Source organism: Microtus ochrogaster, unplaced genomic scaffold (assembly GCF_000317375.1).
Source record: "Microtus ochrogaster isolate Prairie Vole_2 unplaced genomic scaffold, MicOch1.0 UNK3, whole genome shotgun sequence".
Taxonomy (NCBI): Eukaryota; Metazoa; Chordata; class Mammalia; order Rodentia; family Cricetidae; genus Microtus; species Microtus ochrogaster.
Window position 1 is genome coordinate 2,655,524 of NW_004949101.1, and position 11,891 is coordinate 2,667,414.

General features: G+C 45.4%; 1 protein-coding gene across 1 annotated transcript in view; it reads right to left on the reverse strand.

Annotated features, from left to right (window-relative positions):
* Cfap61 (cilia and flagella associated protein 61) overlaps positions 1 to 11,891 on the reverse strand; it is a 265,147-nt gene that overhangs the window by 87,371 nt on the left and 165,885 nt on the right. The window contains exons 19-20 of the mRNA XM_026788484.1: positions 8,099 to 8,197; positions 2,111 to 2,279 (exon numbers count right to left, since the gene is read on the reverse strand). Coding sequence (XP_026644285.1) covers positions 2,111 to 2,279; positions 8,099 to 8,197 — 268 coding nt within the window. The remainder of the gene's footprint in view (positions 1 to 2,110; positions 2,280 to 8,098; positions 8,198 to 11,891) is intronic.

The window sequence follows — 11,891 nt, forward strand, 5'->3', positions numbered from 1 at the left end:
CTTCTAGAAAGGAGCGTTCACAGGCAATGTATGACATTGGCGGAGCAAGGTCAAAGGTTCCATAAATGCGCTATTTGGAACTCAGAGTCATGATCGACAAAGAGTCAGAATGTTTCAAACTGGGGAGCTCAGAAAAGGGGGCTTGCAGGTAAGAGTAGGCTAGGCGAGAACCCAGCAGCCCTCTTCACCCTCAGTACAGCTCAGGGTTTTGCTCTGTGACCAAATTCTCCGAATAAAAAAACCTAAATGGTGTATATTTAGACATTTAAAATACTGTAGAATGTTTTAGATTGAGGTGTGCTGACCAGAGGCTAAGGGTTATAATTACATTTTATGAGATGCTGTCTTCTTGCTTTGGGTTTAAGCTCCACTGTCATCATTTTAATTTGGCTTACAAATCTGGAACAAAAGCGTGAGCTGGAGCGAAGGACATAGGGAAAGACAGAACTAGACGGTCCCCAATGAATTCAGCTGCCCTTTCTCGATCACTCTATGTACCTTTGATTTTTACGTCCGTCTGGAAAAATTAAATTGGAACTCCCCTTTATCACTTCTTCATTCCATTTTTCCTGTTGTGAAAAGGGCAAGAGCTTAATGTGCTGCCGACGAAAAGCTGCAGGGGCAGCTGGGCACACATGGGCAGATGCCCGAGTCTCTGGGCAGCTGGCTGAGTCCTCTGCTCCGTTTCCAAAGTGTGGGCTTGCAGGCAGTGGTGCAACCAGGGGGCAGGTGAGGGGGGACAGGCTGACAGGGCATCCTGCACTTCATTCTCGTTTAGTGAAAAGCAGAAGGAATTCTTAATAGCAAAAGGAGGCGTCTTCCCACTAACTTTTTATTCTTTAACTAGGAAGATCTATTTTTTTACCCTTCAAGAATAAGGGTATAAAAAAAAATCTTAAAAGCTTTCTTTCTTTTTCTTTTCTCTTTTTAAAGAGATCGATCCAAGCCACTGAAATTGCAGTCCGTTCATGGCCTGCCCTCCCCAGGGAGCATGCTAGACACTCTTATCTCAGGTTACCATACTCTGAGGGTCCCTGCTCAGAGCCTGCACCTTAAAGGGATGCTCAGAGGTAGCGTGTGGCCAAGCAGTTTGGGAGGTCTTTTTGTAAGGTGCATGTAAGGGATTCAATGTCAAGAAAGCTGAAGCAGTTCTCCGTCTCTGCTTTAAGCCACCTGGGGAGCATAGTGAAGATACGACCAGCCTCACCTAACATAATTGAAGCAATTCTTGGGGACACGCGTGGGGATATGTTTCGAAAGCACCCTGGGAGGTCTCAAAGTGCAGCCAAGGCCGAAGACACGTACTCAGCTACGCCCCGGCTACTTGGGTAGACAGAGGACCTGTGGAGCCCTCTGTGCTGCCTCCCGTCTGCCTTTGAAAGCAAACCTCACGCACTCTCTTGCAGAACCCACAGCACTGGCGGGAGGGTTTCAGACCCCCCAATCCTTAAGTAATAAAGTAAGTTCACTGGAGAGACGCTTGATTTCTGGGCACACGACACAAAAGAGCACTGCACAGGGCACTGTGGGAGTCCCAAGAGCTGCTCTCCTCAGACTGGAAGCAGCTTCAGTCCTAGCTAGCAATGCTTTAGTCAAGCATGGCTGGAGCACTCAGGCAGAAAGCGTGGTCACTGGGAAACTAGTCAATCTGATTTCCTAGTTTCATAACTGAGAGACAAAATAAAATAAGGGTTGACAGAAGGTGCGCATGTTTGAAATGCTTTCGCGTGAGCGCATCGGCCCAGCCAAATGCTAGCCTCTTGAGGCATAAATTAATTTAGCACAAATGCATGCCTGGTTGGGTCTGGAGCCTGTTATGATGATCCATAAGTGTTAGACTTTGGGACAACAGCTTCAGGAATGACATTTCTCCAACTAGCTGTGATTTTTTTTCCCCCCTCAACAGAATGTTTTTCTTGGAATGGCTTTCCTGGGAGGGTTTGCAGACACCATTCTGGTCATGTGTGCAGGCCTTGAAGAGCACTTCTATGAATATAGAGTGGCAGCTGTGTGGGAAGACAGGACGCTCTTTACGCAGGGAGTGTGCGCCCCAGTAAGCATATTGCCACGTCCGCGTGCGCCAGCCGCGCCCCCGGTGCACCAGCCTTACCTGGTACTGCTGCCCGGTACAGAGAATGAGGTGGTCGTAGAACACGATCTCGTTCTTGGAAACCACAACGTGCTTGGCTGCCCGGTCTATGCCCGTCATTCTCCCCACCACCACGTTAACCCAGGAGCACAGCGACATCAGCGCGTAATCTTTATCACTAAAACAGTGGCTGCAAAGAGAGATGCTCCATCAGTGTGACATTTGAGCAGCTGACAGCGGGCATTAATTAGACATCTGGCGAGCTGGTTCAAGTCCCCCTACTGAGCTGGGTCTGTGCTCTCGCTGTGAGCTTACCAGGACCAAGACTTAGAGATTTTTTTTTTTCCCTTCTGAAACACTTAAGCCACAAATTGACATCCTCCTATTAAAGCTCGGTTGTTCCACCTGGCTTAGGCTGGCCCGCCAGGGAAGGGGGTGTGACTGCGTATGTGACATCACTTGGACTCCCTTCTGCCCCTGTTTCAGGGTGATCGAAAATCTACTTGAACTCTTGAATTGTTATACTGGCCACAGACTTCAAAGGAATGTAGAAGAAGGAATAAGACACTAGGCAGAACCCCCAAAGGCAGGTCTCAGATCCCAAAGATGTGGAAGACCCTTCCTTTTTGCTAATTTGATGTAAAGGACTCATTCCTTGTGCCTGAAGGACAAAACCCATTTGTGGGAAATGTCAGAGAGTTAAATTCATAGCAAGTGCAATGCCTGGAGGTTTGGGAGCCCAGTATGAAGGGCAGGGGTGATTTATGGGGAGACGGGACTCTTACACACATCAGCCTAGGGTGGGTGAGATGGTGGGGTTATGGGTTACGGGCCGAACCGGCTTTCTTTCCTTTTTTTCCTTTTTGGGTTCTGTTTCAATTGAACTCTGTTGTAAAGTAACAAAAGTAGAATTCTTGTGATTTGAGCTTACTTAGAGAGGTTTCTTTTCCCCCTTAGGTGGGGTTCTATAGAATTTTCTCAGAGGTTTCACCTCTTGCGATCCTGACCGGAAGGCCGAGACTCTGAGGTGGCAGGACAGCGGGTAATTCATTTACACTGAGGCTGCATTATCTTTCCTGGGAAGAACCGTGCCAATGAGCCTGGACCCCGGGGACCCTTTATCCCTGTCTCCTCACCTCTCACTGTAGGACAATGAGCCCATCCTATGTGCCTCCACCTCTGTGAAAGGCGGACACGAGAATGCAGGAGCTGCTGTTTGGGGAAGCATGATGCATACGTGAGGGCTCTTATTCTAAATAGTACTAATGACACATAATCCTGTTTACTCTCTTTGGAGGCAAACAGGATTCTGAAGTGGTAATGGGAGGACATTTTTTTCTTTTTGATCCACACAGGAGTCTAGTCTCACTGCACAAAGAGAATTCTCATAATGGATGCACATTAGACCCCGTTAACGGGGCCTGTGAAAAGAGACGGGAGCACCAGGCTTTGTGTTTCTCCGAGAAACAACACTTAAAAACAAGAAAATTTCTTCTTAATAAAAAAAAAAGGAAAATAAGGGGCTGGCCTGTCACAGGAAAATAATGGAGACTGATATGAAATTCTCTTTAAAAAAAAAACCTGACAGTTTTACAAGAATATATGAAAGTTCAGCTTCCCACCCAGGCACAGGGAGGGAACACACAAAGGATTGCTTGTATTTGCTATGCGGGCCTTACTACTGTAAGTCATCCAAGAGGAGAAAAAATTAAATATAGTTAGTGCCCGGGGATTAGTCTTAGGAGGATTTGCCCAGAGATAAAAGCTCTCTGGGGAAATTTGTGGGAGCCTAAGACAATGTTGTTTCTAATGACGGTGGGACAGTCCTGTCAGCAATGTCAGAATGCATGTTTCCAAGCTGCAGTCTGAAGCTCTGTCCGGTGGGAGCTGATGCTCTGGAACACTCGGCTTTAAAGCTTTGCTGAGACACTAAAGGAAGCACTGGAGGCTGTGGTGATGTCCACACAGTCTGTGAACTTTCTCAGTTTACAGCGCCATGCGTATGCCCACACTTTCCATTTCAGATGTTCCTGCTCCTCTGGACTGTCTGTAATGTCCCCATTAGCTGAGTGGAACTATCTATCGCAAAATGCTAAAGACCCCAACACAGCAGAGACTGCTCCATGGCTTCACGCCATCACCCGGATCCTCTGGAGAGATACAAGGAAGAACAGAGCCACACCGCTAACAGGCCAGCTTCCACAAGCAAGCTGGGTACCAACTCAAACATCCCGGGAAAGGGGGCTGGGGGTGTAGCTCGGTGGTAGAGTGACTGCCTGGCATACACAAAAAGAAATAAAAATGGAAAGTTGTCTTCATAGAAAAATCTAGAAAAACAGCTGGACATGATGGCAGAGGCCTCCTTCCCAGCACTTGGAAGGTGGAGGCAGGAGAATGAGCATTTGAGGTCTGTCTGGGATCCACAGTGAGACTCTGTCTCAATAAACAAACAAAAACATGATGGGGAAATTTCTGGGAGATGGCATAGCTTAGGTATCCTGGGTACAAGGTGTGGCCTTCTTGTCAACATCATACGGGCCCAAAACCTGACAGGAAGAGATAGCCCAAGCCCTTAGGTGCACGAGCGAAAGCCATTCCACAAAAGCAAATGTTAGGTCTGAGCAGATGCATGCCTCAAAGAGCCAGAATTTTTCAGAGGTAGAAAGAAACTTTGAGGTTTGTAGGGGATTAGCTGTGACACACTGGGAAGAAGGACCGCGGCAATTAACTTTCAATTATTCAGGGTTGATTGCCCAATTAGTGGCTTTCTCCGGCTTCCTGCTCCTCTTCCTTCCTACACCTTCTTCCAGCTGCCTCCTAGGTACATCGTTAGCACCTCAACCAGAGGCTAGATGGGGGTGGGGGTGGGAGTAGGGGAGGTAACGGATTGGGGCGGCGAGAGGACAAAATGGCTATTTATAAAAAATATCAACAACAAGAATGAAGTAAAGTACTAGAGACAAGTTCACAGTCGTGTTGAGAAGGAGGAATTTGGATTATTAGATTCGTGTATGTTATTTGCACTTATTATTATTGAACACCAGGATCCCAGACAAGTTCCTTTCTGAGGGCGGTTTGAAAGTCAGTGTCCTGTTCCGGCTTCAGCCTCTGGTTCCTCTGGCTGGTGGGTCTCCTTCTTCATGGAGAGGGTATTTGCTGCACTTCCGAGGTGACTTTCATTTATTTTACATTGTAAAGTTCCTGCTCTACTGGAGTGTAGGATTTGGGATGGGGACAATAGACGCCATCTTAAAAAGAAAACTATGTAATATTTAGGAGGATTTCATGAGCCAGATAAAAACGGAGCAGAGTAAGGCTTAGTTGAGTGTATTGACTGGTTGTCAACAAACAGGAGAGTGAGGGTAGACTGTGGGGGAAAAAAAAAACACAGTTAAGAAAAAGAAAAGCAAAGGTCTGCTGTGTTTGGGTACATTAAGATTGCTAGTCTGGAGAGAATGGAGAGAATTGAAATGGTAAAAGATATTGAGGTCGTTTGAACGTCATTGGCCCTCATAAGCTCATAGGGAGTGGCACGATTAGAAGGTGTGGCTTCACTGCAATAGGTATGGCTTTGTTGGAGCAAGTGTGTCACTGTGACGGTCGGCATTGAGGTCTCGTATATCCTCAAGCCACGCCCAGTGTCCCAGATCACTTCCTGTTGCCTTCTGGACAAGATGTAGGGCCCTCATCTTTTCCAGCAGCATGTCTGCCTGACGTCACCATGTCACACCGTGATGATAATGGGCTAAACCGAATTGTAAACCACCCAATTAAATGTTTCCCTCTGTAAGAGCTGTCACGGTCATGATGTTTCTTCACAGCAACAGAACCCCTAAGATAGAGTCAGTGAAAAAGGACAGACCTTATGGAGTTCCTGCATTCCAGAACATTCTGTGATGACAAAAGCATTCTGGCAGTATGGCAGCATGCTAGCAACTCATTTATTTAAATGGAAACAGCTCCTTGCGGTTTGTAGCTACTCTATTGGACGAGTTCCAGGAGGCAAGGAGCTGATATCACCTGAGTCATGTTTTTGTGTGTGTGTGTGTGTGTGTGTGTGTGTGTGTGTGTGTGTGTGTGTGTGGTTCTGGGGACTGTGTTGAGAGGCAGAGAGACAAGGGTAGAGGTAAGGACACCACATTACTCCACATCGCCACTCCAGCTGCTTATGCGTGTCACACCTGAAGAAAATCAGATACATTCTTCTCGTTATGTCATACTCGACCTTCAGATGGGTCAGAAACTTCCACCAAGCTGACTGACTTAAATTCACATCTCTTTGGAATCATGTAATTTACATAATGGGAAGGCAGGACTGGAGAGCTTGCTCAGCAGGTAAGAGCACTGTTGCTCATACAAAGGGCCTGGGTTTAGTTCCCAGCACCCACATGGTGGCTCACAACCTCTGGTTAGCTCTGCTTCCAGGGGACCTGGCACCCTCTTTTGACCTTAGCAAGGACACATATGGAACACAGACAGACACAGAGGTAAAATATCATACACATAAAAATAAAATAAATCTTTAAGAAATTAAAAGAAGAAATGAAAAAGGGAAAGAGGTGTCCAAGGATCTATCCTCCCTTCTTTGCCAGGTCTTGGCGTTGATTTTAACCAAAAATTCAGCATATTTTACTAAGCATATACTTTTCACAATCAAGAAGCCCAAGTCCAAGAGAAACAAAATCCCTTGTCTAGACTATAGTGGCAGGGGTGATTCTAGATCAGCACACACACATACACACCCAGCTCAAATCCCACATACTTGCATTGTGCTGAATGACATTCTTCCAACATGTACGTGTGTGTGTGTGTGTGTGTGTGTGTGTGTGTGTGTGTGTGTATGCATGGTCTAATAAAGGTGGGATTAAAAACTTAGTGTGAAACACTTGCCTAATATCCTTGAGTCCCCAGTTTGTATCCCCACCACTACAAAAGAAAGGCGCTAATTGAAAATGGGCCTGGCTCTGCTTGTAAGGAAGAGGAGGATTTTCCCAGTACAGGTAAAACAAGTCTTTCTTCAAAAGGAACGTTGAGTCCCTTCATCAAAGAGTCTGCCACGCCACCACCCCATGTGGAAAGGGGATGATTACCCTTTCCTCCTCTCTACTCTGAACACCGGGAGACGGTTTCTCCCAGAGAGCCTGCGTTTTGCTACCAGAAACTGAAATTAGTGGAAGCTGTGTGGAAATGTCATTTCTAAGAACGGATGTTGTCAAATGACAGTTCTGCCGGAACAAGAAAGACAAAGCTCTCCTGGCCTGGTGAGGACAGCTGCAGGTGCCTATGGTTTGGTGGGGTGGGAGAGAGGCTCACACCCTAAGTTGCTGCCTGTGGGGTAGAGTAGCGGCCACAGTGTCTCTGTCCTGTTTCTTAGACCCCAATGTAGAGGCAGCTGGTCTCGTGAGCACCTTCCAACTGCAGGGAAAGGGAAGCTGTCTACCTCATAGACAACAAAATACTGGACCATTCCCTCACTATCCTTCCAGTTTTATGTCAACATGATCCAAGCTGAAGTCATCTGAAAGGAGGGAACTTCAGTTGAAAAGATGCCTCTGGAAGATCCAGCTGTAGAGCATTTTCTCAACTACTGATTGACAGAGGGCTTAGCCCAAGGTGAGTGGTTCTTTTCCTGGGCTGGTGGTCCTGGGTTCTATAAGAAAACAGGCTGAGAAAGTCATGAGGAGCAAGCCAGTAAGCAGCACTCCTCCATGGCCTCTACATCAGCTCCTGCCTCCAGGTTCTTAACCTGTTTAAGTTCCTGTCCTGACTCCCTTCGAGGATGATGTGGAAGAGTAAGCCAAATACCCACCTCCCCAGCTGCTTTGGTCATAGTGTTTTATCACAGCAATAGAATCCCTAACTAAGACATGCTCTGATGGGGTTGAACTTGTTTTTCCCAATTAATGGTACTCTAGGAGAAAGGTCCTCCACTTTCCCCCTTGAAATTTATTATTTAACATAAAAAAGACTGCACATGAGTTAGGAAGAAAATTAGGGAATGAATCATACTCGCTTGCTAGGAACTTCCTTTGTTCGCTGCCCAGAAGTTTTTTTCCTGGGAGTCCGTGAGTTGAGATCAGGGTGAGATTATTGAACTTCAGGTGAGAGCTGAAGAGAAATAAACAGAACACAACTTTTTAAAACGTTGAATGTGACTAAATGAAAATTTACTGCGATTCAGCTGAACTTCATGTATCAGTCAACTCTTGGCCTTTTCTTTGGAAGTAGAAGCTCTTTCCAAACAAATCATCAAATAGAACCTTTATAACAAAAAAGGAAGACGGTGCTCAAGTGGCTAACTGCAGAGAACCCTAGAGGCTGTGCCAGCATATGGCAGACACTTTGAGTTTTTAAAAAACGCTTCTCCCAAAGCAAAACAGAATAAACCGCAAAAATTGGGAGGTGGGAGACAATTTTGCATAAACTAATGGCAAGTTTGAGGGTCATCCCACTTAGGAGAAACTGGACTCCTAACCCCCACAGTAGAGCACATACATTGAGTCCTCGGGGCCACACGATGATTTTCGTGACATTATTAGTTTTATTTTCTCAGGTGGAACTGAGGTACAATGGTTTTCTAAGGCCAGGTAAGGCCACTGTCTGGTTCTAATGTTGCTTCACCTAACCTTTGACTATAGGGTGGTCCCCTGTAATTTGGGAGATAGGACTTCCCCAGTGGACACCAAAATCTGAAGGTGCTTAAGTCCCTGATTCATGATGTTGTGACATTCACAATAAGCTATACACCACCGCTTGATGTAGGATGACCTTCTGTATACTGCAAATAGGTGTCGTCTTTATTTGTTGATGACTCAAGCTGCTTTAGCCTATGGCAGGACAGAATATAGCTAGGTGAGAAAGCCAAGCAGAGAAAGAACGTGGAGTGAGGAGTCTCTAGCCAGATGCAGAGGAAGCAAGATGAAAATGTTGTACTAAGAAAACATATCAAGCCATGTGGCTAAACATAGGTAAAAATTCTGAGTTAATTTAAAAGTAAAAGCTAGTTAATAATAAGCCTGAGCTAATGGGCCAAACAGTTTGCAATTAATATTAAGCCTCTGAATGGTTATCCGGGAACTGGCAGGTGGCAGAGAAACGTTCAGTTTATGTCATCTCAGGATTACTTATAACAACTTACACAGAATAAATAGTAACTGGGATATTGTGCTGTTTAGGGAATGAAGCCTATGTGTGTTCAGTTTTCTGCTGACACTGGTGGAATATGTGGATGTAAAACCCAAGGAAAGCCCCATCTCTAAGTGGGTTATGTTGTCCTGTGTATTGGAAATCACTCAGAGGCTTCCCAGATTGTTTAATCCCCACAGTTCAACACCAGTCTTTCCACTTTCAGACATATATAGTTATCCACCTTAGGGTAACAGACTGTCACCTAGCACAATGTTCTAGAGAGTCCTTTTTAAAAAATTGTTTTTATTGAGTTACATATTTTTCTCTGCTCCCCTCTCTTCCTTTCCCCTCCCCTTCTACCCTCTTCCATGGTCCCCATGCTCCCAATTTACTTAGGAGATCTTGTCTTTCTCTACTTCTCATGTATATTAGATCCATGTTTATCTCTCTTAGGGTTCTCTTTGTTGTCTAAATTCTATGGGATTGTGAATTGTAGACTGGTTTTCTTTCTTTTATGTCTAAAAGCCACTTATGAGTGAGTACATATGATATTTGTTTTTCTGTGTCTGGGTTACTTCACTCAGGATTTTTTTTTCCAAGTTCCACTCATTTGCCTGCAAATTTCAAGATGTCATTTTTTTTTCCTGCTGTCCAGTACTCCATTGTGTAAATGTACCACATTTTCTTTATCCATTCTTTGGTCAAGGGGCATCTAGGTTGTTTTCAGGTTCAGGCTATGACAAACAATGCTGCTATGAACATAGTTAAGCACATGTCCTTGTGGTATGATTGAGCATCCTTTGACTATATACCCAAAAATGGGATTACTGGGCCTTAAGGGGGGGTTGTTTCCTAATTTTCTGAGAAATCACCATACTGATATCCAAAGGGGCTGTACCAGTTTTTACTCCCACCAGCAATGGAGGCGTGTTCTCTTTACATCACATTCTCTCAGGTATCGGCATGGCGGCATACAACTATAACTCCAGAAGTTGGGAGACAGAGACAAGGAGATCATAACTCTCAGGCCAGTCTTTCTCAGTAAAGCAAACCAAAGAGCCGGACTGCTTTACATTTGCATCATGCTTTTCAAGTCTGAGCCCTTCACAGTATCATCACAGGAGTAATCTTTAAAACAATATACACTGGGACTTGGGAGAAAGCCACAGGCTGTGTGTATTTCATGTGAAAGAAAATGAAAGATGGTGAAAGGAAGCACTTTGTTTAAGATCATGATGTTCCAAAGCAGCAGGGGCCGGCGAAGCACTTCCTGCTTTCTAACCCCAGGCTGCATTCCCTCTACCTTTCCCAGGCTGGGCCCGCTCCCTGGAGGTGGCTTCAGGAGATTGCCCAGCGCCAGCAGAAGTTTCCGTGAACTCGCATGCTTAGGGGTCACTCTCAGCTGCCGTTCAGTGTTTCAGACACTCCTGCTGTGATCTGCCCTCTGCATAGTCAGCAAAATATTATGGGGGAGAGCTTATCACGGGAGCCTTACTTAAGGAGAAAGACATTTGTCCGTCCCCCCATCTCTTCTTGGTTTACATGGCCCCTTTCAATCAATCAAATGCCAAGAAGAAGGCCTTCACCAGGCCAGAGGAAAACACCTGCCTTCCTTTCTCAAGAGGAGGTTGGAGAGTTTCCAACTGGAAATGCTACCAGTGTACTGGCAGTCTGTTAAGTAGCTCTAAAGACAGGACTCTGGGTGAGGGTACAGGGTGGGGTGGGGATGAGGGTGCCAAGCAATACGTTCAGCCAAACCTAACAGCTCAATGTTATGGAAGGCTTTGCTCTCACATCTCTAGGGATAGCTATCATTTAAGAACGCATATTCCTATTTAACATGGAGAAAACCAAGCATGTCTTATCCTCTAACAAGAGGAATAAAAAAAAAATCTGACTACCTTCAAATAGCATAGAGGCCACAGTTAAGCTGCCTGCTTGGGCTGCCAGTCTGCAAGCACACACCAGTGACAGGCCCTGGATTATTAACTGTCCCATGGAGAACACAAGTGATAGCTGTGTTACAGGCAGTTAAGGTTTACTCTGGCTCTGGCCTCTGTAATCAAAATGTACTTCATATGGTACTAGTCAGAGCTACGCACGGGTCCTTTTTACATCTCCATGTAGACGGGAGGCTTGCTGACTATGCAGCTTCATCTTCTACTACAAAACCATCCCCTATGTGGATCAAATGACTTTGAAATTGCCAGATTACCGCATTATGTTATCCTGAATTGTCCTGCAATTAAATTTTTTTCTCAAAAGATAAAAGAATGTTCCCAAAGGACAAAGGATGATTTTGTTGTTTTTGCCTCATCTTCATTTCTTCTTCTTCTTCCTCTTCTTTAACATTATCTACAATTAATTACATAGTACAGATTTTTGGGAGTGGGCAAGGTTTCTTGCATTGTGTTTATTTAAAAGAAACCGTTTTTCCTGCTTTTCTCCCATCAGAGTGAAATTCCTCTTGCCTTCCTCCCTGCGACTGTCCTGGCCCTTTATCTAGTCAAGCCTTGCCATCTCTCGCCCATTCTCCTGTCCTCACTCTCCATTTAGCATGCATGACTCCTGCGTCATATAAAAAGTACACAGATGTTCCAGAGCTCCCAAAGTCCCAATGAGGAACAGAAGGAGGGAGAAGATGAGCAAGGAAGTCAGGACCAAGAGGGGTGCA